Genomic DNA, 27973 nt, shown 5'->3' on the forward strand with positions numbered 1-27973 from the left:
GGGCACTGGTGCTGGGAATGTGCACTGGTGGAAGGACGGGTGCTGGAGCACCGTAAGACTGAAAACAGTCGTGCACAGCTTTGTGAGGGTCTATCTCATGGTGATTCAATAAAAAAAAGTTAAAAAAATAAAGTATAGGGATTTTGAAATCATTTCTTTTGTTGTAGTCCCAATATCCTATCTGTGCCTGAAATAGGTCAATATGGTTGAGAATGGGAATGTACAAACAGAAAAGCAAATGAAATATTCTAAACGATAAAGGTCACACAGTTTCACAGGATGAATTGCAACTCAGTTCTACTTTTATTTTTATGCTGTTCAGCTTCATATACATTACTTAAGCATACGTACCTAGGTATGATACAAAAACTTATACAAAATTCCCAGTAATTTAACATCTGAAAAAGGAAAGGAAGATACTGCATCTGACTTCTGGCATAATTCTGTTTCAATACTTTTAAAATTCAGATTCCTAGGTGACAACAACGCAGGGCCAGAGAGACAGTGCAGTGGGGAGGACATTTGCCTTGCATGTGGCCGACCCAGATTCCATCCCTGGCATCTCACGTGGCCCCCAAGCGTCACCGGGAGTAATTCCTGAGTGCAGAGCCAAGAGGAAGCCCTGAGCACTGCGGTTGTGACCCCCAAAACCAAAATCAACCAGCAAAAAACCTGAATCAAAAGCCATTCACTTTCCAGAAACTTTGGCTCACATAAATTAATCATTAAATGCAGTTTTACTGAAACAGCCATTTGATTAAGTCATGAAATTGGGCAAGATACAATTTTTCTATATTCTGTTTCCATCAGCCTGGATTCACTTTCGAGCTTAAGAAACAGAGAACACAGTGATTTGAACCCCACATTAACCTCATATTTAGCCTTTGTGCCGTATTCTAGGGCGAACAATGCACAAGATACACTATATTGTTTGTCTACATTCATTAAAAAAATACTCATAATAACAATTAGAAAATTCTGCCTTCCCGAGTTAAGTTCAGTTTGATAAACAGTACATCTTTTTTATTGTGCTTGGCAACTGGACATCATACTGCAGGAATAATTTACACATTCTGTGGACAAAATATATACATAAACTTCAAAAGGTCTTGGAGTTATTTAATTTAGTTATGACTTATGTCCTACAGCTATAAATTACAGTAATTATTTAAAAGAAGATTCCTCACCATATTAACATGTTTTTGAAAAGTGCATTGCTGAGGCACCAAAACACAATCGGATTAGCCTAAGATCATAAAAGGAATGGCAGACAGATAAAACAAGCATTTCTTTCTAACTAAGAATCTGTACTAAGCTAGGTTAGTTCACCTCACGGAATTAGCTCACTGCAACAGAAACAAGATGCATTATTTGGGAATGTTGTTTGAACCTAAATTGCTTTTATTAATAATCTTAACTTCAGGAATCTATATGGCTTATCACACATGATTAAGAATTTATGAGAAAACACAAGTTTTTTTCATTATTCAGCATGTAATGAGTTATTGTTTACATTTGACACATTGATTGCAAAACCAAATTAATACAATTTTAAACAAAGTTCAGTGAAAAATTCTATCAGCATGATTGTTCAAAAAAATACTACAGGGCCTATAAAATTCAGAAGACAGTACTACAGACACAAACCCAGTATTATAAATGTATTGAATCATCTTCTAGTTGATCTTTTGCTTTTTATGAAAACGTTCTAACAACGCGCTCATGATGTTTCCTGGTATTCTTTGGTGCTTATCAATCAAAGCTTGAACAGCATTTTTCGTCTATTAAGAAAACAAAAGGAAGGCAATTATTCTTCTACTTCTCAACATATCATTAACAATTATTTTAGTACCACCACTCTGAAGATTCCATCCTAATTTAGCTCCCTCGGAAATAACCATTTCCTTCCCAGCACACTTATTATCTTTTGTTAGACTTTCTTAATAAGGCAATAAAAATTTAAATGATGGTTAAGTAATATGGTCACAATACTGTTAGGTTTTATGGCACTGCGGCACAAAATTACAGAATCACCACACCTTCACCAACAGCAAAGTGCACGTGACCCCTGTCCCTGTCTCCATGTCACTTCTGGTCTGATTGTCATTCCCCTTTATTCATTCCACCCCCCAACACATACACACACACACATACACACACACACGCACACACACGCACACACACGTTAAATCAGTTTTGTAATGCCAGGACTAAGGTTTGTCCTGATCCAATACTGTCTATTCCCTTGCTTTGGATTTGGTTTATTACGTTTCTGTGACAGTCACTGTCCACGGGGCTATTTCATGCACGGGCCACGTCAGCGCCTCAAGATGCCCCTCAGAGATCCCCAGCACTGCGCTCAGCCAGGCCTTCGCACACACCCACACAGTCAAAGGAACTGCAGAGGGAAAGAGCGGGTTGGAAAGCGGCCGGGACACTTCCAGCCCATAAGAGGGAGCAATGCAGCTGTCAGGAGAGAAGTCATGAACTTTGCTTAAAAATGGATAGACATGGAGAGTATCATGCTAAGTGAAATGAGTCAGAAAGAGAGAGACAGACATAGAAGGACTGCATTCATTTGTGGAGTTGCTGTCACTGTTATTGTCCTCCCGTTGTTCATCGATTTGCTCAAGCAGGCCCAGTAACATCTCCATCGTGAGACTTGTTGTTACTGTGTTTGGCATATCGAATACGTCACGGGTAGCTTGCCAGACTTTGCTGTGCGGGCAAGATACTCTCAGTAGCTTGCCGGGCTCTCTGAGAAGGGCAGAGGAATCAAATTCGGGTCGGCCGGGTTGGCCGCATGCAAGGCAAATGCCCTACCCGCTGTGCTATCGCTCCAGCCCATTTGTGGAGTATAAAACAACATAACATGAGGCTGACTCCTAAGAATAGTAGATACACGGGACAGATAGATTGCTCCATAGCTGGAAGCCTGCCTCATGAGCAAAGGGAAGAAGGCAGCTGGATCAGTGAAGGGATCACTGAGAAAAAGATGGCTGGAGGAAACAGTCAGGATGGGAGATATGTGCTGAAAACAGATAAAGGACCAAACATGATAACCTCTCAGGGTCTGTATTGCAAACCATAATGCCCCAAAGTAGAGAGAGATTATGGGGAATCATGTCTGCCATGGAGGCAGGGGGAGGGTGGGAAAGGGGGGTTATACCTGGGATATTGGTGGTGGGGAATGTGCACTGGTGGAGGGATGGGGGTTTGATCATTGTGTGATTGTAACCCAAACATGAAAGCTTATAACTATCTCGCGGTGATTCAATAAAAACTGTGATGAAATGATGAAACTGTCCTCCCGTTCATCAATTTGCTTGAGCGGGCCCAGTAACGTCTCCATCGTGAGACTTGTTGTTACTGTGTTTGGCATAACGAATATGTCACGGGGAGCTTGCCAGGCTCTGCCGTGCGGGCGAGATACTCTCGGTAGCTTGCCGGGCTCTCCGAGAGGGGCGGAGGAATCGAACCCGGCTCGATAAGGCTGGCTGAGCGCAAGGCAAGTGCCCTATCCGCTGTGCTATCGCTCCAGCCTGATTATTCTGCAGATTCAGTAAAATTTAAAAAATAAATGAATAAATAAATAAAGAGGGAGCGTCGCTCCTCTCAGGCCACTGAGGAACCTTCTGAACCAGAATCAGCACACTTGAGAACAGGCCTCCTCCCCCCAACTCCCTCCCCTCTGTGTGGTCCATAAAGACAGGGTTGACGTAAAAACTGCTCCCAGTGCGTCCTGACCCACTTCTACCTTCAGAGAGAGGCAGGGGAAACACTAAAGCGAGAGGGGACGCAGTTCTAGCGACAAGAACACGCCTGCCGCGGAGCTGTGGGAAAAGCAACAGTCAAGCGTGGAGGCAAAAGCCCGGTCCCGGGGAGGTGCCGGAAGCCCTGTGGGAAACAAGGCCGCAGGGGACCCAAGCCCACCAGAAGGGCCACGGCCAACCCTACCGGCCAGTGCGCTGGGGTCTTACTCTTAAGGGAGAGGAGATAAATGCCTTCCCCAGTGGGCTGACCAGAGCCCTGAATTACACTATGCACACAGAGCATCATTCTTCTCTGGAAATGGTCTTTTTTTTTTTTTTTTTAATTTTTGGGTCACTCCCGGTGTTGCTCAGGCGTTACTCCTGGCTCTGCACTCAGGAATTACCCCTGGCTGTGCTCAGGGGGCCATATGGGATGCTGGGAATCGAACCTGGGTTGGCCACATGCAAGGCAAACGCCCTACCCGCTGTGCTATCGCCCCAGCCCCAAACAAGTTTTCTTTGTTTTTTTTTGTTTTGTTTTTTTTTTTGCTTTTGGGGTCACACCTGGCGATGCTCAGGGGTTCCTCCTGGCTCTGCACTCAGGAATTACTCCTGGCGGTGCTCAGGGGAGCATATGGGATGCTGGGAATCGAACACAGGTCAGCCGCATGCAAGGCAAACGCCCTCCCCACTGCGCTATCACTCCTGCCCTCTGGAAATGTTTTTGATCATTTTCATCGAATTTTAATAAGCACTATAAAATAAATTATTCAGGGCCTGCTAAAGGGGCAGGTCTGAAGGGTGGTTGGGAAAATTGGAAATCATGGTGGTGGGATTGGTATTGGAATACTAAATGTAATAAATCATGAATGACTTTATAAAAATAAATTGAAAAAAAAAATTCAGCCCAGGGTCTGGACAATGCTTGCCCTGTGTGGGTGGGCCTGTGTCAGGTCCAATCCCTGCCACCCCATATGGTCCCCTGAGCACTAGCCAGGGGTGACACGAAAACCAAAATAAATAAATGCGTAAGATACAATCCCTTTCCCCACCCCCCACCCCTTCCCAAATAAATGTACAAAGCTACAATAACATGGTGATGTCATAAACCAGTAAAACAGACACTCCCCAATAGAAAAGCTGGTCCAATAGAAAAAAACATTTAAAACAGAATAAAGACGATGCATTAGTCTACAGCTATAAAAGTCCTAGAAGAAGCCATGGGGAAAAGCTTTCTGATATTTCAGCATTGGTAATCACAACCACTTCTGTTTGGTTCTTGGGTGCACCCGGTGTGGCTCAGGACTTACTCCTGGCTCTGAGCTCAAAGATCATATGTGGTACCGGGATTAAGCCTGGGCCAGTCGTGCCGATCTTACCCACTGTAATGTCTGGTCTGTTTCTATTTTCATTACTATTATTTTTTATTGACTCACCGTGAGGTACACAGTCACAAAGTGGTTCACGACTGGGTTTCAGTCATATAAGATTCCAATACCCACCTCTTCAACAGTGTACATGTCCCACCACCATTGTCCCCAGTTTCATTTCTTTCTACCACCCCCCAGACTGCCTCTATGGCAGGCACTCTCCCCTCCTCTCTCTTCCTTCCCCTCCCCTCTCTTCTCTCCTCTCATCACTCTCTCTCCCCCTCCCTCCCTCCTCCTCTCGCTTTCCTTTTAGACACTGTGGTTTGCAGTAACATTACTGAATGGTTACATCCCTTTACCCCCTTTCAGCACTCGGTTCTTGTCTAGAGGGATCCTTTCCAAATACCACTGTCATAGTGGCCGGCCCCTTCTCTGTGGTCCCTTCTCTGTCCTAACTGTACTGCCTCCCGACTTGCGGCAAGTTTCCTACCACGGACCAGTCCTCCGGGCCTCCTTTCTACGTTTATTTTATATCCTGCAAATGAGTGCCACCATTCTCTGTTGGTCTCGCTACCTCTGACTCATTTCAGACTCTGCACGACACTACTCATGTCCATCCATCTATAAGAGAATTTCATGACTTCATTTTTCCTAACAGCTGTGAGCACTGAACACGATTCTCCGCTCACCCTCTTCCGTTCCTCAACTCTCTTGGCCAGGTCATGGCCGTCTGTAAGGAGGCACTGCAAATGCCCCACCCAAGAGGCTTCCACTGTTCTCCTTCACCGAGTCTCTAGACCCCTGGCCTCAACCCAACGCAGCCTCCACCCCTCACATGGCATCCCGCTTTCTCCTAAACACTGACACACCAGTTTGCTGGTTTTCAAGACACTAGTCAGTTCCCGGTCCTCATGGTCAACGCCATCCCTACCTCTGAAACTCATCTCCATGACATCTCCTCCACACACTGAACCCCACCAAAGATTTCACCCGGCTCATGCTGCCCTTCCTTAAGCCATTCCGTTTCCTCGACCTCAGGACTCTCTCTCCAGCTAATCCATTCTTGCCTCTCAAAACCCAATTCGAGTATCAACTATTCAAGTGCTCAAGAGGCAACTCTGATCGAGGTTAGACTCCTTTCCTCTGTCCTTCTCAAATACTCTAAGGCGGCTCTTCTCAACCAGTGAAGATTTTGCTCCAAAGTGGGGGTTCACGCAAAATTCAATCAGCCTAATCAGTGGCTGAATAAATAGCCGTACTCCTACGTTTTAAAAAAAGAAGACACTTTTTCTTCTTTTCTGGTTGTCCTTTGTGAGTGTAGAGCCTTGTATTCAGCAGTTTTAATATTTTGCAAGTGGTCTCAGTCTTTGCTACCAGCAGTCTTCTGACTTTCTCTGGGGGTCCAGAGCATGATATTCCATTACTTTTGTTTGTTTTAAAAATATAACTCAAATGAATAAAAATGTCCTCAGGTTTAAAAAACAAAACAAAACGAAAAAAAACCAAAGTGGGGGGTGAAGAAAACTTTTTATTTATTTATTTTTTTTGCCCATGGCCATTTAGATGATGACGGCATCGTTTGCAGGTCACACGATCCAGGCAGGCGGCTGACAAGAAGCACACATGCGTCCGTCCCATCATGCACCGGGGCCAGACCGGCTGCTTTTGCAAGCGTTTGGGGTGCCCCTCCGGCAGGACGCTCCTCGCCCGTTCTCAGAGGGCGATGCCTACGGGTCTTTCTCGCTGCGGTGAAAGCAAGCAGCAGGCTGTAGCTGCCGTGGCAGAAGCAGTGGACGGGGCACAGGCAAACACCCTGCAGTGCTGAGGAGCACAGAACTGTCCTCCCACAAAATGCCTTATCGACACGCCCTTGTGCTGACACTCATCACCTCGGAGACTCTGGCGAAAGGGACGGAAGGACCTCTCTCCCCGTCACCCAAGTTCCTCGTCCAGAGGAGTAGTGACCACCCGGGGACACTTTCTACAGGACAGACACTATTCTCAACAGACAGAAGCAACCTCGGGGGGTCTCAGTGTGACCTCCAGGTGCAGACACTCTCCCTGCCCCGATGTGCGGGGCGGGAGGGAGGGGAGCCAGGCGCAGGGTCCCACAAAGCCAACAGTGCAGCCAGGAGCAACTGACTTTAGAACACAGACCTCGGGAGAGGAAACCTGACTTACAACCCACCGGCCTCCGGGATGTAACGCCGCTCTCCAACACGGCCCCACTCTCATTTCAAGATATTTTTACCTGACAAGACCAATTTCTGTGCGGTCACAGAAGTCAAAATTTTCCTCCTCTGAATATCACTTACTGAATCAAGTCTTGATCATAGCCAGGAACGGGATTTTCTAACTCCAGACTAGTGACATCAGAGAGCAGGCAGCCCTGCACTGTGCAGAAGGCTGAGCCGTGCAGTAAAGGAAGTCTGTCCCACGGGGGCAGAGCTCTGGGACAGCAGCCGGGGCACTCGCCTTGCACGCGGCCGACCTGCATTTGATTCGTGGCACTCCATACGGTCCCCGGAGCCCCACCAGAGAGATCTCTGAGCACAGAGCCAGCAGTAATAAGCCCTGGGCACTGCTGGGTGTGGCCCCAAAACCAAACCCAAAAAGATCAAATCAATACAATCAGAATGTGTTCCAACCACTTCCCATCTCTCTCTCTCTCTCTCTCTCTCTCTCTCTCTCTCTCTCTCTCTCTCTCTCTCTCTCCTGTCCTGTCTGTCTAAAAATGCCTCCAGACCCTGACAAATGAGCCTGGGTAAAATCACCCTGGATCACGAACATTCTAGTACAGTAAATGGATTAAGTGAAAATCTGATATAGAAATTAAAGCAGAAAATATGTGCTCAGCTAAGAATGAGTAACTGAAAGCCCCACGCCTCGCCCCTGCCTTCCCAACCAGCCCAGCGCCACATCCCATGACCCCTGGCCTCGTAGGCGGCCATGCAACTGCTCTCCCAAGAGCGACACCTCCTGTTATCGGGTGAAGGGCAGGATAAAGACAAGCGACTCCCGGTCTGCCCCACAGGCTTCCAGGGGTGTAACTAGAGATTCACAGCAGGAAGACAGCAGACAGCACAGGAGAACACGTGCAGAAGCCCACCAAGCTCAGGGAGGGAAGACACTACCACAGAAGGCTTGACCAGCAGGAACCAGCTCTGTCAATTTTCAGAGTGACTTGAGTGACACCACGGTGAGGATATTTAATGAGCTCAAAGAAATAATAGCACACGGAGTTGGCCAAGAACAAGGAAGTATGAGGGCTGCAATGAGAAAACTATAATCAGAAGTGACAGAAATGAAGAGCACTGCAGGTGATAACAAAACCCAACTCAACAGGAAGGCTGAGCAGGGCTGAATAACAGCAGCTGAGAAGACTGAAGAGTTCTAAGATGAAATTCGGGAACTCTCTAAAAAACAACAGAGGATGGAAAAAAGTCAGAAAAATATGAGCAGCACACCAGAGAACCATGGACACGTTCAAGAAGAAGCAGGTAAGACTCTCTAGAGCCCTTGACGAACAGGAAGGCTAGTGTTGCAAGAACCACCATGTAAAGATACCACAGAGAAAGACTTACCACCGGGAGACCCCCAAAAACAGACCAGACAGAAAAACTAAGACACACTGCACTCAGAATGACAAAAGTCAAAGACAGAATAATGAAAGCAGCAAGATCAAAAACGGAATTTACATACGAATGAATGCCTCTAAGACATGGCAGATCTGTCAACTTGAGAGGGAAGTGAACTCTGGGGATGGATGTGGTGCGATTAACGGTATTGTAAATCCTGGACCTCAACAAAATGGTTCTAGGACTGTAGCAACAGTCCAACAGATAGGATGCATGCCTCGTGTGGGACTGACCAAGGTTCGACCCCTGGCACCCATCTGGTCCCTAAGTCATGCCAAGAGTAAGCCCTGAACACACAGAGCCAGGAGTAAGCCCTGAGCACTGCCGGGCGTGGCCCCAAACTCAAAAGGCAAAAACAAAACAACTATACCACTTACCTTCTCGGCTAATTCTTCTGCAGTCACCTTTGGGTCATATGGAATGGGATCACCCAAGTAAGTGCGTAACTTCACCGGAAAGCCTCCATACATGGGAGCAAATGGATAGCGAAATTTTTCGTAAAGCCACCTAAATAACCCTGCAAAGAAATAAAATCATTATTATAATTGATACTTTCATCATGCAATTATAAACGTACACATAATCACAAAAATAAGGCAAATCGTTTCACTTCCTGGCAATTAGCGTAATATTTTTTTTAAAGATCAGCCTTTCTTCAATATAACAAGGACAAGCACTTTTCACGATGGTGATAGCAGAAACTGGAAGGTGGTGAGGGTATCTCTGAGTACTCTCTGTGCCTTCTGCTCATTTTTTTCTGTAAATATAAATACAGTAAAAAAAAGGTCTTGGGCGTCGAAGCAACAGCACAGCGAGTAGGGCTTTTGCACGTGGCCAACCCAGGTTTGATTCCAGCATCCCATATGGTCCCCTGAGCACCACCCAAATAAAAAATAAAAAAATAAGAGATCTTTTAACTAAAAAAAAAAAAAAAAAAACCTTTCAATTATATTATTGCAAAACAGAGGATAAAGACTTTAACTAAATGTTAGAAGCTAAAAGAGTTCAGAGACACATAAATATGTGCGTTTTCTTTTTGATAAAGGAAAAAAGGAAACAAGGGCTTGAAAAACAGGCCAGGGGGTAGGGTTTTTGTCTTCCATGCAGCTAAGCAGAGTTTGAGCCCTGGCACCCCATGAGGTCCCCAAAAGTCCCTCCAGTAGGGACCCTGAGAGCAGAGCCAGGAGGAAGCCCTGAGCACAGCCAGGGGTAGCCCCAAATGCAAAATGGAAAAAGAAAAAAAAAGATATAAAACTGCATATAAACATCAGGTGGAAATATACTAGTAAAGAAAGCAAGTAACTCTCTTCTGGGAGGTTTGTTTTTGTGTTCTGACTTTGGACACATGGCCATGACCGTCTTTCCCTCCTGGGCTGGCTCAGGGACCATGTGGGATTCTGGAGATTGAACCCCTGCCGGGAGGGGAGCAAGGCCAGTGCTCTTCCTGCTTACCGTCCCCTCCAGCCCAGCAAACGATCCTGAATGCTAGTGACAAAATATGAAATTTAGTATGATTAAGATAAAAATTTAGTATGATTAAGATAAAAAGATAAAAAAGTATGATTAAGATAAAAAGGGCTGGAGCGATAGCACAGCGGTAGGGCGTTTGCCTTGCACGCAGCCAACATGGCCGACCCGAGTTCGATTCCTCCGCCCCTCTCGGAGAGCCCGGCAAGCTACCGAGAGTATCTCGCCCGCACGGCAGAGCCTGGCAAGCTCCCCGTGACGTATTCGATATGCCAGACACAGTAACAACAAAGTCTCCAATGGAGACGTTACTGGGCCCGCTCGAGCAAGATAAAATAATGTAAAGTAAATCAATGAGCTAAGTATTTTTTTAAGAAAAAGAATCAGGAAAAGGCCAACATGCGTGTGCCATTATGAACTGTACTGCGTTTAAAAGAGATCACAGATGGAGCCACAGACTAGGCCCTCAGAACCGAATTAATATTAAAATAAAATCACCGGACCCCAATTTGTGGGAAAGCGAAAAGGCAATCATAAAAGGCGCATTCAAACCCTTTTGCAATTCAAGAAAGTTCAGTATAATTTCTGATATGAAATCTAGATTTCTAAAGTGATCTGAGCGATTCTAATAAATAATTTAACAAAAGATAAACAATACATCAATCTGTTTTTCCACTCTAAATCTGAAAATAAAAAGGAAAAAAGATCTGAAAACATGTTAGAACAACAACATGCCAATATCCAAGAAACAGTCTGTTTACCGTCCCTTCAGAAGATTTGATATGAAGACAGGGACATTAACAATACTATATTAGGAGTATAACATATAATCAATAGAATAATACATAAAACCAAAGTGAACAAAGAAAACTATAAAAATTTCAAAAGAGGGGCTGGAGAAATAGCACAGTGGGTAGGATGTTTGCCTTGCACGCGGTCAACCCGGGTTCGATTCGCAGCATCCCATATGGTCCCTGAGCACCGCCAGGGGTAATTCCTGAGTGCAGAGCCAGGAGTAACCCCTGTGCATTGCCAGGTGTGACCCCCCTCCCAAAAAAAAAAGCCAAAAAAACACAAACATTTCAAAAGAAACAACTAAGACACTATAAAGATACTATCATTCCTAAAACTAGATTCAAAAAAATTTTTTTTAACAGGGAAGAAAACCTCCTCAATATAAACATATTAGTTCTAGGTATCCGAGGGCAGATGACTGAATAAGGAAGGTGCAGTGTATAATCGCACACAGTGGAATAGTGTGTGAACTGCAAGGAAGGGTAGAATCGTGTAGTTTCCTGCATCTTGGATGGAACTGGAGGAAACCACGTTTAAGTGAAGTCGGAAGAGAGAGACAAGCACCGGATGTCCTTGCCGATCTGTGTAACAAGACAAGGAAATGGAAAGTATCAAGGGTGGGCTAACCCCAGGCCCTAGATTAGGCATGCGTGTGGTACCCAGGAGGGACCCAACCTGACTCTATGATAAAGTCTGGGTCACCACTTGCTACAGGTCTCTCCGGAGCCACCTGCCACTTGCAGGAGGGGGGACACGGTGACAGGTGCTGGACTGGGGGAGGCAGCACTGCGTGCCCCGAGCCCTCCGAGAACACCGTCATACGCTGCGTGTCTGCTATCGAAAGGGCTCTGATACAAGAACAGAAAGCAAGAACAGAACAGGTAAGCCAAAGCCTCGGCTCTGTCTTTCCTGGTAGTTCTTGATTAACGTCACAGTGTCCTCCATGTTGCAAAGCTCTAACTTCCTCAGAGGCGAGTCAGAGAGAGAGTCTGGTAACATGGAGATCTGTTCGGACCCTCCAAGATGTGTTTCATGCCGGTGGATTAGCCAATTCATTCTGCAATTATAAAAATTCTGTGACGAATAAGCTTTGTGTATGAGATCCTTGAAAGAATCTATGACACATAAGAACTGCCGTTATTTAGAACCAAACAGCATTCAGACTTTAAACTGAACAACGCCAAAGTCACAAACCCAATATATCTATTATCTAAAGCGGTAATTCGGAAAAATTTTATATAGGGTAGAAAAGTCCCAATATTTCAAAATTATTCTAAATAGTACAATACAACTAGAAAAAACTTACGGATCAGAACTTACTTGTTCCTCCAAGTGATCTAAAGCCTTCTCGAATATTTTGCGTAAACATAGGAATAATGGGCTAGAGAGAGAATGTGAATTAAAAAGCAAATAAATTAATCCATTTAATATCTCCACGGAGTTATTAAAGAAAACTTCAGAGGGCTTGCTTAAAATTATAAAAATAAGGTATTTTTAAAATCAAAGTATACTTGATCACTACTTTATCAGATCAAATTCAGGTTGTTCATTTGTGAAAATATAAATTAGAAACACTACCCTCTAGTGGTAATACATCATATTTCATTTTCTGAACCCTCAAACCTCTGAATATTTCATTTAATAAAATATCTGTGGCAAATTAAATTGGCTTTTGTGGGCTGAAGCTAGTATTTTTATTTTCACGGAAGAAAAAGCTACAAGACAATTATTCTCTCTACAGGGAAATTTCTTTTAAATTAAAATGACAGATTTCGGTAAAAGTGCCGTCAAGGAAAAAGAGGAAGAGCATTTTGCATGAGCTGAATAAATCTAAAAACGTTCAACCTCAATGAGAAATATAAAATTTACTGTGGGACAACACCCAAAGGACAGAGAGAGAGAGAGAGAGAGACAGAGAGAGGGAGCAGAGAGAGATAGAGAGAGAGGGAGAGCAAAGGGGAATGCCCTGCCACAGAGGCAGGGTGGAGTAGGAGGACTGGGGTGGGGGTGGTGGGAGGGATACTGGGATCATTGGTGGTGGAGAATGGGCACTGGAGGAGGGGTGGGTACTCTTAGACTGAAACACAAGCAGTTTGTAAGTATGTAACTGTACCTCTTGTAAGTATGTAACTGTTTGTAAGTATGTAACTATACCTCCCGCTGACTCACTAATAAAAAAATTTTTTTAAAAATTTACTGTGGGGGAAAAAGGAAAAGCATACATAATAAAGAATTATTTGTATTTGTTTCATTTGATACAATTATTTGTATCATTAGAGGATTTCTACTTAAAAATTGTTTCTCTTTTTCCATGGATATTAATGATTAAGTATAATTTCTTTAAAATGGAGATCCTTAGCTGACTATCTCAAAACAATAGACCAAGTAATGACACACATACAGACGTTATACCACTTGTAAAACTAGATTTTTTAAAAAATTGAATGAAACACTTTGAAGTCGACAAAAAACATCCCGATCAAGTATTTCTGAATGGGGAGCCTGGCCGGAGATGAGTCGACACAGTTTCACCTAATACAAAATTACCCGTCCGCATGAGCAGGGCTTGCGATCTTGAAATAAACTGACATTTTCAAAGCCACGTTCCTATTTTAGCTTTGGGGAACTGTAAAATCTGGTGAACTGAAGACCAGAGATTTCAGGTGTGGGGTTTTTCCTTAGAATTCCTCACGGATCACTATGGATCACGTATTTATTGGGTCTCTTCTGCTCATCAGCAGAATTTACAACGGGGACATTTTGTTTCTCACAGGATCTCCAGCACCAGAACAGAGCCTGGAGCGGGCTAGGAGCCGAAAAGGTGCGAGGGATGAACCAGAGAAGGACCAAAGGAGCAGAACGGAGTGTCAACGCTTTGCATAATGTCATTCATGTTCCCTCAATACTATCAATCTATCAGGAATAGCAGTCCTCTTAAAAGCAATTAGGAAAAAATAGAACTAAGATAAAAGCAGTTCGATGAATTTAGAGTTAACTCACAAAGCCAACAAATAAGATAAAGCAGTCTGGCTCTGCGGCAAAAACTGACCACACCCTAAGAAAGCACCACCAGTTCCGGAAGATGAAATTAATGGCTGGAGTCTGGAAAACATCTCCATCAGTCATTAAACGTCTTAGGAATTGAGCACTTAAAATGCCCAATTCACTTTACATGCATGTGAATGTGTCTCTGTACACAGGCGTGTTATGTGTACAAACGTGTGCCAAAGAACGTGTATTTTCTTAATGTTATCCCTGGAGAATCAACACAGTCTCGGAGTCTTAACTTTGCCACTGAAGAACAGCAACAGGGGCTGGCGTGACAGCACAGCGGGGAGGGTGCTTGCCTGAGTGCCGCCAACTCATGTTTGATCCCGGCATTCCAGACGCTCCCCAGAGCACCGCCAGGAGGAATTCCTGCATGCAGAGCCAGGAGGAACCCCCGGGTACTGCCGGGTGTGACCCCCTCCCCAAAAAAGGAAAAGAGAAACAAACAAAGAGGGAGGGAGGGAGGGAGGGAGGGAGGGAGGAAGGGAGGGAGGGAGGGAGGAAGGAAGGAAGGAAGGAAGGAAGGAAGGAAGGAAGGAAGGAAGGAAGGAAGGAAGGAAGGAAGGAAAAGGAAGGGCAGGGCAAGGCCAGACAAGCTACTTATCAAATCTAAGGATTTCACTTACATAAAAAATGGGACTAAGACTATTAATGGTTTGAATAGCGTAAGATAATCCATATGAACCAGTCTATAAAGCAAGTGCTATTTGCCTTAGATCTGGAGTTTTCCGATTAGAGTACATGGGGGGCTCTGTTACAGGAAACCCCCATCACCGCGCCTCTGAGCGTGTCTTGGGGACGCACGCAGCGCCCTGGCCTATGACCTCCGGGTGGCCTGAGGTCTCTCCTGCCAGGACATCTTCCCTCCACACTTAGGGCTGGCTCAGAGGCCTCTGAGGGGCCAGTGGCCCTGGGACCCTGGGCTGGAGGGTTCCCGAGGGGCAGACGGGTGTCTAGCTGGGACCCCACCCTGTCTCCCTGCTCTTCGCCCCCTCCCCTCCCTGGCCTGAGTCTGCCCATCTGCAACACGGGACGGCCACTCGTGTCCCCCACTCCCCTGCACCACGGAAGAGCAACACTGGGCTGTGCGTAGCCACCTCCAGGGAAAGACCTCTGCCTTTTTTTTTCCTCACGTCATGAGCATCCGGTGATGCTCAGGGGTTACTCCTGGCTCTGTACTCAGGAATTACTCCTGGCGGTGCTCAGGGGACCATATGGGATGCCGGGGATCAAAAACGGGTCGGCCATGTGCAAGGCAAACGCCCTAACCGCTGTGCTATCACTCCAGCCCCAAGACCTCTCTGCTTTTAAACTGGTATGTTTTCTCGAGTTCTGTGTGGAAACACTGATTAAATTACACAGCTGGGGGGCAGGGGGGAGGGACAGAAGGGCAGGCAAAGTATTCGCCTCACACACACAACGGTCACTCAGGCTCCATCCGTGGCACCACTGACAGTCCCCCAAGTTGGCCAGGAGTGCTCCCTGAGCACAGGGCCAGGAGAAAGCCCTAAGAACCATCAGGTGTGGCCCCAAGTCCAAAATGAAATAAATAAATTCCATGGGTTCGTTTAACCGATTATCCTGGACCTCCGTCCGGACTGAGAAAAGTTTCATCTCTAAGCCATTTCTTTCTTCTGGGTCTCCTCGTGGGTCATGTTCTTAAAAACCACACAGGAAGATCATGGTTAGGGGCTGGAGGGACTGCCCAGTGAGTGCAGCGTTAGCCTGCACGCCAGATTTCTATTCCTGGCATCCGTATGGCACCCTGAGTCCTCCAGGAGCAAGTCCTGAGTGGGTGCCAGGAATAAGCCCTGAGCACCCCCAAGAGTGCCCCCCCACACGCCCGCCAAAAATAAATTAATAGATCAATGTAAATAACTAAAGATCATGAATTAGAACTTCATGATCAAATTTTGTGACTCCAAATTTACTCGTGTCAGTGCCGGAGTGATAGTACAGTGCTGAGGCCTTAGAAATGTTCAACCCAGGTTTCGTACGTGAGTCCACCGGGAGTGATCCCTGAGCACTCAGCCAGGAGTAAGCTCTAAGTACTGCTGGATGAAGTCCAAAAACAAACAAACAAACAAGCAAACACACCCCAAAACTTATCCCTGTCATTTTTATTCTAAGCTGCTGAAGAAATGATTTTTCTAAGATCCAGGCCTGATCATCAGCTTGTCTTTAACTTTTAAAGCTAGTAGCACTGTCCTCTGTCCTCCCATTCTTCACCTTGAGCAGGCTCAGTAATGTCTCCATTGTGAGACTTGTTGTTTGGCATATCGAATACGTCACGGGGAGCTTGCCAGGCTTTGCCATGTGGGCGAGATACTCTCGGTAGCTTGCCGGGCTCTCCAAGAGGGGCGGAGGAATCGAACCCGGGTCGGCCGGGTCAGCCGCGTGCAAGGCAAATGCCCTACCTCTGTGCTTTTGCTCCGGACCTTTAAATCTAGTAACACAGCTACTAACATGAACTATCCTTGATTTTTATATGATTTAAATGATATAAATAATAACCATCTTTGAAATGGCAATTCAATCATACCAATTAAGATACGTGGAACTGGATGGACCACACACTAAAAAAACTATAAGCAAAGGACTATCAAGAAGTTCACATATCAGATGAAAAGAAGTCATATTTTGAAATGTAAAACAAAAACTCTGTAGGATCTTTGTTAAATTTTTTACTTTAAGATTTACTTTTTCAAGATGGTTCCTGATGGGTGCTGGAGCGATAGCACAGCGGGTCGGGCGTTTGCCTTGCACGTGGCCAACCCCGGGTTCCAATCCCAGCATCCCACGTGGTCCCCTGAGCACCGCCAGGAGTCATCCCTGAGAGCAGAGCCAGGAGTAACCCCTGAGCATCGCTGGGTGTGACCCAAAAAACAAAACAAAAACAAAAAAACAAAACAAAGATGGCACCTCGTGAACAAAGAAATTTCTTGATTATTATCCTTATGACTAAACATATAAGATTTTATTTATTTTTTTACCCTTACTGAATCACTGTGAGATAGACCCTTACAAAGCTCCTGTTTAGGATTAGAACAGTATTTTAAGTTGTGCAACAAAATGATTGAGTCTTATGCTGCCCCTCCATGAGCATGCAGTTCCAACATCTCTTCACCCTAGACTCAGGTGCACCCGACTCACCACTTGAGCATCGATGGCCACCTGCGCGAAGCCCCTGCGGCTGCCCCAGACGATGCCGTAGGTCTCATCGCTGAGGAGAGCTTCCCGAACTCCGCCGGGCGAAATAGCCAACAAGTGGCCACTCCTCAGAATCTCAACACACTTTTCTCTTGGTCCATGGAGGGCACAAAAGACATCAAGCAACAAACTAAACCCTGTAGGAAACATCGACATGACACAGAGAGTTAAGTCTTTCTGTCCAATTCTACAAGAAGAAAAATCTTCCCAGTCTACAGCATTCAGCCTCCCTGGAACTTAAACCAGCATCTTTCACGAAAAAAGCAAAAGCCGGGGTTGGAGCGATAGCACAACGGGCTGGGCGTTTGCCTTGCACGCAGCCGACCCAGGTTCGATTCCCAGCATCCCAAATGGTCCCCTGAGCACCGCCAGGAGTAATTCCTGAGTGCAGACCCAGGAGTGACCCCTGTGCATCGCGAGGTGTGAACCAAAAAAAAAAAAAAAAAGCAAAAACAAAAACCGACAATACTTAAGGTTAAAATACGCGTAATACAATGGTGAAGAAACAGGCATAACTCAACACCTGTTATTCACCAACTTACTGATCACCTACCACTGTAGCTATGCTGCAAATTCAAACTCACAAAATCCATGGAAGACAAAGATGCCTAGCCCATTTCACAGATGAGGAAAGCGGATGCAGAGTTGCTCAGCTTGTTCAATCCAGCCCCTAGCAACTGTCAATACAGAGATGTCCTCCTAGCCAGATGTCTGGCCAAAGCTCCTTCAACTTCACCTATTCACCACTAACTGGAGTCGTTAGAAATAAAATCCCACCAACAACAGTAAATCAAATCTTTCTTTAATCCTGTCAAAGCAAGAATCACTGCGAAGAATGTGAATCTTACTAGACTTCGTCCTGCCTGTCAAAACTGGCAAATCATAATCAAATCTATGAAAGTGAAAGTACAGCAGGTAGGGTATTTGCCTTGCACATGGCAGAACCAGGTTCCAACCCTGGCATCCCATAGGGACCCCCAAGACAGTCAAGAATGATTCCTGAGTGCAGAGCCAGGATAACAATCCCTGAGCACCGCTGGGTGTGGCCCAAAATAACTAACTCAACAACAGAATCACTGATTTAAAAAAAAAAAAAACTGGGGCCAGAGAAAAACACAGTGGGTAGGGCGTTCGCCTTACAAGCGGTCGAGTACGATTCCTCCGCCCCTGTCGGAGAGCCCGGCAAGCTACCGAGAGTATTCGATATGCCAGACACAGTAACAACAAAGTCTCCAATGGAGACGTTACTGGGCCCGCTCAAGCAAATCGACGATCAACGGGAGGGCCTTTACCTTTTACCTTTTACCAATACCACCATTTAGTTGATCTCTTCAAAAGGAAAACAGCCTTGGACAGATTAAAAAAGAATTTAGTCCTTAACCTAAAAAATTTACTGGGCAAAGGTCGGGCACTTTTACAGGACAGAAGCATGATAACATTCCTTAGGTCACGTGAACCTCAACTCTAATTTGTGAGTGCCTCAGGGTTTCTGTTGGGTTTTTTTTTTTTTTTGGTTCTTTTGTTTTTTGTTTGGGGGCCACACCCAGTGGCGGTCAGGGCTTACTCCTGCCTCTGTGCTCAGGGATCAGTTCTGGCAGGCTCAGGGAACCATAGGAACCAGAGACTGAACCCAGTTGGGCAGGTGCAAAGCAAATGCCCTACTGCTCTATCTACTATTGCTTCTGCCCCTCAACTAACATTTTTCAAAAGTTTACTAGGTAAATCTACTGAGACACAGCAGGCTTCTCGAGACAGGATATCGGAGGCAGTGTTGTACTATTACATGAAGTCACAATACACCCTAGCTAATCCTTCTACTAATTTTCGTTTGCTCCCAAACAGCTATTAATCACACTAATTACAATGAACTCCCCCAAGCCTGCATTTCATGGAAGTATTCATCATATGAAAAATCAATCGCCAAAATAGAAATTACTTGGCAAAGTTACAGTTATTCCTACAAAACAGAAGTCCAAGACTTAGCCTGGAAAAACAGTAACTGAAAGCCTCTTACTAAGAAATTTGAGTTTTGGCCATGTTTTCATATTTAAACATATTAACTAAGTAAGATGATCCAATGCGTCCAAACTGGGTTGACGAGTTTATTTTCCTAAAAAGGTCAAGAAACTTTTCCAAAGAACGCTGAAGAACTCAGAGAGAAAGGCTCTCACCTACTTGGCCCACATTCACCAAGTATCATAACAATATCTCCAGTTAGAGTTTACCTGGAATTTTAAAGACAAAGTGATCGGCTACAACACGGCAAGTTCTGCCTTTGTGAATAAAAATTTTAGCCATGAAGTAGTAAAAATCTATGGGAATAGCTCCATGATAAAAAATAATAAGTGCTGGTCCTTCTTGAGGTATTTTTTCCATCCCATGAACTTCATAACCTGTTGGAAAGACAAAATTCAGATACTTAATATATATTTATCAGCCAGCTTACACAAATGGATGGTTATTACTGCAGAAAGCTTGAAAATTTTCTCTCCAAGATGCTCGGCCAGCCATTCCCAGGAAGAGATTTGAAACAGAAACCTGAGACCCTTAGGATTTCTTTTCTCCTCTGATTTGCTAAGAAACTAGAATTGGATTCAGGGCCTGATGAGTAACACAGCAGGGCTGGAGGCTGCCTGGGGCGCCACAGGATCCCACGACCCCCACCAGAATCTGAGAGCCAGGAGGAAGCCCCCCACACTATGGGTGTGCCCCCCAAACCAAAGGAGGGAGGGAGGGAAGGAGGGAGAGAACAAAAATTCAAACAATGAAGGTTTCAGACTAAACTTTAGATTCATCAGAAATGAGTTTTAATTCACTTTTAAAGTCGATTATATCAGGGTTGGAGCGATAGCATAGCGAGGAGGGCATTTGTCTTGCACATGGCCGACCTGGGTTCAAGTCCCAGCATCCCATATGGTCCCCCGAGCACTGCCAGAAGTAATTCCTGAGTGCAGAGCCAGGAGTGACCCCTGTGCATCGCCGGGTGTGACCCAAAAAGCAAAAATAATAGTAATAAAGTCGCTTATATCTTCATCAAACCTATGATTAGACTATGGGGCGGGGCAATGGGACAGTGGGTAGGGCGCCTACCTTGCGTGCTGTAGGCTTGTTCAACCCACAGCATCCTATATGGTCCCCACCACAGAGGTCCATTCTACAGTGACCCCTGAGCATCGAAGAGTGTGGCCCCCAAACCCCCTCCCCTCCCAAAACATCCCAAACCAGACTATTCGGTAGTTGATCACACATAATGTTTAAGGAACTACTCACTTGTATTTCACGTGGACCCAAGAGAATGTCTTTAAACACTGAATTTAACCCTATTTCTTAGATGTTTTGTTTCATATGCATCTATACTTACAACTTTTCCTCCAACCACCTAATTCTAAACCGTGCGGTTTACCACAAGTTCCACAAAACACTCATACACGGCCATCATGACTATCAAAAGAATTAAAAGTCCCATCAGATACATTGTCTGAAAAATCAAAAATACTTCCTGAGGGGATTCTGTACAGCATAGCACTAAGGTTCTTTTCTGTGTTCCAAACCCAAAAAGAGAAGGGGGCGGGGGGAGAGAAAGAATCAGTCCAGGGATGCAACTCCTGGGCTTTGTATGCAGAAGACCAGGGTTCAACGGCCCACACTTCAGAAAATAAACCATATGGTTAATACCCCCGCACCTGGTCGAAAGCAGGAAAGTTCAGTCCCCCTGCCCACAAAAACTAGCGCCGTGCATCAGCGACTAGGCCAGCCCATGGCCTATTTCTCCTGCCCCACCGAAGCCCAGCTGTCAGCACACCCCGCCCAGAGGGCGTCGGGGACCATCACCCTAGTTCAAGCTTTCACTGCCCACGAGTGGCGTTCCCCAGACTCTCACGCGTGAAGTGAACAACACCTCCTTATGCACACTTCCCTATGTTCATGTACTTTCTCCCGGGGGGGGGGGGGGGGGGTGGCGCCTTTCTGTCCTGTGTTCTCCTACCTGGCAGAAATTTAAAAATCCTGAAGCACCATAACTTCATTTCCCTTGGACTCTGAGATTTTTTTTTTGCATGTTTACCTCCAAACTCTGAAATCTGTATCACTCCTGTCCCCCTTCCAATGTGGGAGCTGCCACCTCCTAACTCAAACTCCAGGATACATGCTAGAGCGTACAGTATGCATGACACACACAATATCGACACGCAGTGTATCACAGGGGCGGGAGGGCATCAAACAGGCAATAGACGCTCAGAGAGAGCAACTGCAAAGGCAACTGCTGCCCGTTCCCCGGCCAGAGGGGACATCCCAGGGACAGTATGCCAAGTAGTTTGGGTCCCAATAAGAACCTTTCCACTTGTGATCAACGCGGCTCTCTTGTTACAAGTCATTAAAGAAATATCTACCTGGGGCTGGAGCATGGTGGGGAGGGCACCTGCCTTGCACGCAGCAGATCTGGGTTCTATACCCAGAGCACCGCCAAGAATAACTCCTGAGCACAAAGTCAGGAGTAACCCCCAAGCTTTGCCGGGTGTGACCCAAACTTCCTCCGCCACCCCAAAAAAGTATCTTACCCGTTCTGCTCCGACTCCATGCTTAGCAAAATCGCTGGCCTCGGTATTCTGAGGCTCCTTAAAGAAGAGAACTGGGGTCTCTAGGAGCTTGAGTAACTGCATCTAACTGCACCTCATTGCAATGGCTTATTATGTAAATGAGTTAACTGCCTTCAGGCTTTACAAAACCAGTAACAGGAGTTCAGTCAAGATAATCTGAGAGATAGATTGCTTCTAAATCCAACACCGGCACATTGAAACCTACAGACTTCCACAGCCTGGGAAATGTACATGGCCCACAAACTGTCTCCGGCACAATACCACTGTAGCACTGTCATCCCGTTTAGGGGTTTGCTCATGTGGGCATCAGTAACATCTCCAGTGTGAGACTTGTTACTGTATTTGGCATATCGAGTATACCACAGGGAGCTTGCCAGGCTCTGCCTTTCGGGTGGGGTACTCTCGGTAGCTTGCCAGGCTCTCAGAGAGGGGCGGAGGAATCGAACTCGGGTCGGCCTCATGGAAAGCAAACGCCCTACCCATTGGGCTATCGCTAAGCTCATTAATGGCCATGATCCAGAGACTCACAAATAAATCTGGAAAGAGAGCAACAAGCTACAGAGATGTCTCCAGACCCAAAGTCACCACTCAGTTAAAAATTTAACTCCATTCAAAATATTTGAATTCTGTGCAACATCTCAAACTCTACAAAGCTGATATACCAGGAATAGTACACAACATCAGATGGGATGTAAATCTCAATTAAGAAAATCTTAGCATGCAAGACTAAAACTGTAACATTTCAGTAATCTCTTATACAACGGCTTAACGGCTCCAGGGTGAGATACAATCCTCACACACTTTCTTCTAAGGTGATCCTTGTTGATCATTTCAGCAAACTACTCATATCAAGAAATAGAAATAGATTATTTAGGGCCAGCAGGGGAAGGCTTAGGTGAGAGGGGGGAGGAACTGGCAATAATGGTCATAGGAAGGTGTAATAGTGTTGGAATTGGTGTTGGGATACTGGTAAAGGTAAAGGCCCTCCCGTTGATCGTCGATTTGCTCGAGCGGGCCCAGTAACGTCTCCATTGGAGACTTTGTTGTTACTGTGTCTGGCATATCGAATACTCTCGGTAGCTTGCCGGGCTCTCCGAGAGGGGCGGAGGAATCGAACTCGGGTCGGCCATGTTGGCCGCTTGTAAGGCGAACGCCCTACCCGCTGTGCTATCGCTCCAGCCCTTGGGATACTGAATGTAATAAAAAAAAAAAAAAAAAGACATATAGAATCAACATAGATGTTTATACTATCACCTTCATAATATCTGCATTGCTCTGTAGTTGTCTTTTTATTAAATTTGGGGGGGGGGGGGGGGCGGTGACACACCCAGGGGTGCTCAGGGATCACTCCTGGCTCTGTATTCAGTGATCACTCCTGCTGGTGTTCAGGGACCATCCGGGAAGCCAGGGATGGAACCCGGGTCAACTGTAAGGCAAGCTCCCTCCCTGCTGTACATCACTCCAGCCCCAGTAGCTGTCCTCTTTACTAGACACTAATGTCTGGAGGGCTGGAGCGATAGCACAGCGGTAGGGCGTTTGCCTTGCATGCCGCCAACATGGCCGACTCAAGTTTGATTCCTCCGCCCCTGTCAGAGAGCCTGGCAAGCTACCGAGAGTATCTTGCCCGCACGGCAAAGCCTGGCAAGCTCCCCATGACACATTCGATATGCCAAACACAGTAACAACAAAGGCTCACAATGGAGACGTTACTGGGCCCGCTCAAGCAAATCGATGAACAACGGGAGGACAGTGACAATGACAATGTCTGGAGAAAAGCCTTTAGGAAAGACACGCGCGCGCGTGTGCGTGTGCGTGTGCGTGTGTGCGTGCGTGTGTGCGTGTGTGTGTGTGTGTGTGTGTGTCTGTGTGGGATGCAGGGAGACAGGAAGAGGAAGTTACACCAATCCCTCTTCTGCTGTTACTTTCAGCACCTCTTACAATGCAAAGGGAACAGTTTCAGGAGCACACCGGAGTGCACACGCGCACCTACACACAGGCACACAGGCACGCACGAGCGCACACACGCACAGACACACGTAAGTGCACGAGAAGGCTGCTGGGGGGGGGGGGCGGGGCCATGGCGCTTACCGTGCCACACGGCTGCGTGGCCGTCCCATAACGTCGCCACCGTCTTCCGAGCGCCGTCCCACAGGTTATGAGAGTACGCTTCTTTCAGCACGTTCTTCCTCTTGTAGATGTGCAGGAATATGATCGTCAGGTAGAGCAGGAAGATGGTAAAGTACGGGAGTATTAGAAGGATGAGGGGCGTGAAAACCCACAGAAGGTAGTTTGCAAAGTTCAGGTAGTCCTCCAAGTGGTCCACACCAAACCACCCCTCGACGATGTGAATCAGACACGTCAGATAGGGCAGCGAGTCCTGCCCCACACCACAGGTTTGGTTTTTGTCTATCATTTTCCTTTAGGGGAAAACGATCAATTCGGCCTCTTTCTTCATTGCCACCACAACTCAATGACCATGTCACTAGAAAGGGAACAAAGAAGACAACGTTATTATCTGAGCAGTGGAAAAGTTAAAGGCTTTAGAATACATCAATACTACACAGAGCCTCTGCTTACAACGGAAAATGAGTTAAGTTGTAGAATGGTTAACGCTGTTGCCGATTTCAGGTAAAAAAAAAGTATAAGGTTTCATTTGTCCCTCATGAAGTCTTGAGGGTTGGCTTCTGAATTAGCCCACAAGCTGTAATTATGAAGGAAAATAAAGTGATACAATGAAATTTCAGGTTTACTTTAATAATCCAACAAACTTAAGTGGATTGGAGTGAACAAGTAAATCTTTTTTATTTTTACTTTTTTGTGTTTTTTGGGTCACACCTGGCTATGCACAGGGGTTACTGCTGGCTCTGCACTCAGGAGCTACTCCTTGCGGTGCTCAGGGGACCATATGGTATGCTGGGAATCGAACCCGGGACGGCAGCGTGCAAGGCAAACGCCCTACCCGCTGTGCTATCTCTCCAGCCCCGAACAAGTAAATCTTAACCTAGGCTATGATGCAGTAACTGTTCACACAGATAAAAATCTCAAGATCCAATTCAATGGAAGTAACCCAATTCTGTAGGAAATGAGGTGTATTTCTGGATACTGTCTTTAATGCACAGGCTACCAAAAGCTCCTTGTTCTTTTGGCATTATGTTATTGCCATCAGTATGGTTTGTTAGAGTTACAAAACTTAAGATTTTTAAATGATCAAAAGGCATATCATTTTACCATGAAGTCTCCCGCGAAACCAATTGCTTGACTTACCAGAAATTAGGTAACTCTCTTGGCCCAGGCTTCATTCTTGCATGTTCTGGAAAACAGTATGCAAATCAAAAGAAATGGTATTAAAATCAATGATATATGGAGTTAGACTTTCCACAACTAAATAGTAAGAGACACTCACAGCCCAAGGCTTCAGAGAAGCCAGACGGATACTCTGTAACTTCAACTGCAGCTTTATAGAATTCAGAGTTGAAAAAAAAAAAAGTTTGCTTAGGAGAAAAAGTTAAGGTGTGTAATTATGTATCTGCTTAGTAACTTGGCACACATACACAGACAGTGACATGGAAACTGGACACAAGAGTTCTATTAGCCCTTGCATTCATGTTTTCCTACCAAGTGCTATCCTATTTCCTTTCCTTCCACTGGTTCTAGTCCTAGATTATCATGTAATCGGAATGAAAACTAACCTCAGATCCTTTGTGGATGAGGCAGGAAATAATAATAATAACAGTAACTGAAAGTGTTACAGAGAATGATATTCAAGGGCAATAGATAGTGTCTTATGCCAGCATCACCGTGCAAGTTGACTTATGGGTCAGCAACACACTCAGCCTTAATCTGCCAGGACGAAGGATTCAGTGTTACTTCCTAAAAACCAGCAGAGTACCCTTGCCAAAGTTACTGTGATTCTTCCCTCTTGGCCCTAGTTCTGCACCATCAAACCTCATCCATGAAATAATCTCATAAGCTTCAGGACAACTAGCCGGCACTGCAAATTCCTCAGGATTCTTCACTCTCGGAACGGCTGCTGAGACCTTAGTTTCCTGACCTTCCCGTTCCCTGGGATGACCCTCGGACAACTGATGTTGAGAGGAACACAACAACTCAGTTTTCAGAACTCTGCAACACGAGGATGAGAAGAGCACCTGGACGTGAGATGCTGCCCGGTGCGGTGGACAAACAGGGCCAGGCTGAGACCAGGACCACAGACTGGGGGGAGCAGAGAAGGGGCAGGAGAGGAGAGCGGCCGTGCCAAAGAGATGAGGGCGTGTGGGGAAGCCTCTCTTCGCTGTCTGCTGAGCAGGCAGCTGCACGCGTGAGGCAAGTAAAACAGGAGCAATCTGGACGAGAATGCCTGGCTCAGAAAGTTCCTTCCTTCTTGTTGTTGCAAATCTATTTTAAACAGTCATCATCATATATACTGGCGCCATCCTGGGTTGCTTGGAGTCTATGACTCACCGGGCAGGTGCGCTGCAGACGCCACCGATTCAAAGAAAGAATCAAGGAGTGGAAGGTAACTCTCCCCTGTGCACCCCTAATAAAGGCCTGATGACCGGCTGTCCTGAGGAAGCCTTGTCCACCAAACCATCAATAAAGCTCACTTCAGAACGAGTTCAGGGGCCAGTGCGACAGGACAGGGGGGAAGGACGTTTGCCTTGCACGCAGCTGACCGGGGTTTGATCTTGGCATCCCATTGGGTCCCCTGACCACGGTCAGGAGTAATTTCTAAGTTCAGAGCCAGGAGTAACCCCTAAACATCGCCGGGTGTGACCCAAAAAAGCAAATAATAATAATAATAATAATAATAATAAAAGAACTAGTTCAGTTAAGACAGCTGACAAAGCCAACCATTGTACCCTACAAAACACACCACTCCACAGCGTGCAGACCTTGCGTTTCTGATCTGCATTCGCTTGCCAGGCTCCGTGTGGGGTAGTCAACATCCCCTGACGCCCCCTTCCCTTGCCAGGACCCCCGTGTGGGGTGACAAACCCCCAGTGCCAGCCCCCAGGCCCAAGAGACGCTGGAGCTGAGCCCTTGCACGCGCCTCCTCAGCATCCCGCTGCGAAAGAACGCCGCATCTGGGCGCAGGTGTGTGGGGCCCAGCGGCGTGGCCAACCCTGGCCCTGAGTCCTCCGCGGCATGGGGCACGGAGGCGCGCGCGCTGCCCGGGACAGCAGCTGCCGGCGTCCAGGGGTGCACGGCGCGAGCCGAGCCCTGCCCACCTACGCCTGGCGCTGCCCATCTGTGCTCGGCCCTGCACACCTGCGCTGGGCCCTGACACCTGCACTCGGCCCTGCACACCTGCGCCCGGTCCTGACACGTGCGCTCGGCCTGACACCTGCATTCGGCCTTGACACCTGCGCTCGGCCCTGCACACCTGCGCCTGGCGCTGCCCACCTGCGCTCGGCCCTGACACCTGCATTCGGCCCTGACACCTGCGCTCGGCCCTGCACACCTGCGCCTGGCGTTGCCCACCTGCACTCGGCCCTGACACCTGCATTCGGCCTTGACACCTGCACTCGGCCCTGCACACCCGCGCTCGCATTGCACACCTGCACTCGGCCCTGACACCTGCGCTCGGCCCTGCACACCTGCGCCTGGCGCTGCCCACCTGCGCTCGGCCCTCACACCTGCGCTCGGCCCTGCCCACCTGCGCCTGGCGCTGCCCACCTGCGCTCGGCCCTGACACCTGCGCTCGGCCCTGACACCTGCGCTCGGCCCTGACACCTGCATTCGGCCTTGACACCTGCATTCGGCCCTGCACACCGCGCTCGGCGTTGCACACCTGCACTCGGCCCTGACACCTGCATTCGGCCTTGACACCTGCGCTCGGCCCTGCACACCTGCGCCCGGCGTTGCACACCTGCGCTCGGCCCTGACACCTGCATTCGGCCCTGACACCTGCACTCGGCCCTGACACCTGCACTCGGCCCTGACACCTGCATTCGGCCTTGACACCTGCACTCGGCCCTGCACACCCGCGCCTGGCGCTGCCCACCTGCGCTCGGCCCTGACACCTGCGCTCGGCCTTGACACCTGCGCTCGGCCCTGCACACCTGCGCCCGGCGTTGCACACCTGCACTCGGCCCTGA

General features: G+C 46.9%; 1 protein-coding gene across 1 annotated transcript in view; it reads right to left on the reverse strand.

Moving 5' to 3' along the window:
* Window positions 1-280: 280 nt before the first annotated feature.
* Window positions 281-27973, reverse strand: part of TMEM68 (transmembrane protein 68) — a 28167-nt gene continuing 474 nt past the window's right edge. Inside the window, exons 2-8 of the mRNA XM_056109627.1 lie at window positions 25140-25185; window positions 23964-24357; window positions 19506-19673; window positions 17224-17417; window positions 12343-12403; window positions 9138-9277; window positions 281-1781 (exon numbers count right to left, since the gene is read on the reverse strand). Of these exons, the coding sequence (XP_055965602.1) occupies window positions 1677-1781; window positions 9138-9277; window positions 12343-12403; window positions 17224-17417; window positions 19506-19673; window positions 23964-24288 (993 nt within the window). The 5' untranslated portion in view covers window positions 24289-24357; window positions 25140-25185 and the 3' untranslated portion in view covers window positions 281-1676. The remainder of the gene's footprint in view (window positions 1782-9137; window positions 9278-12342; window positions 12404-17223; window positions 17418-19505; window positions 19674-23963; window positions 24358-25139; window positions 25186-27973) is intronic.

This window comes from Sorex fumeus, unplaced genomic scaffold (assembly GCF_029834395.1).
Source record: "Sorex fumeus unplaced genomic scaffold, SorFum_2.1 ptg000002l, whole genome shotgun sequence".
Taxonomy (NCBI): domain Eukaryota; kingdom Metazoa; phylum Chordata; class Mammalia; order Eulipotyphla; family Soricidae; genus Sorex; species Sorex fumeus.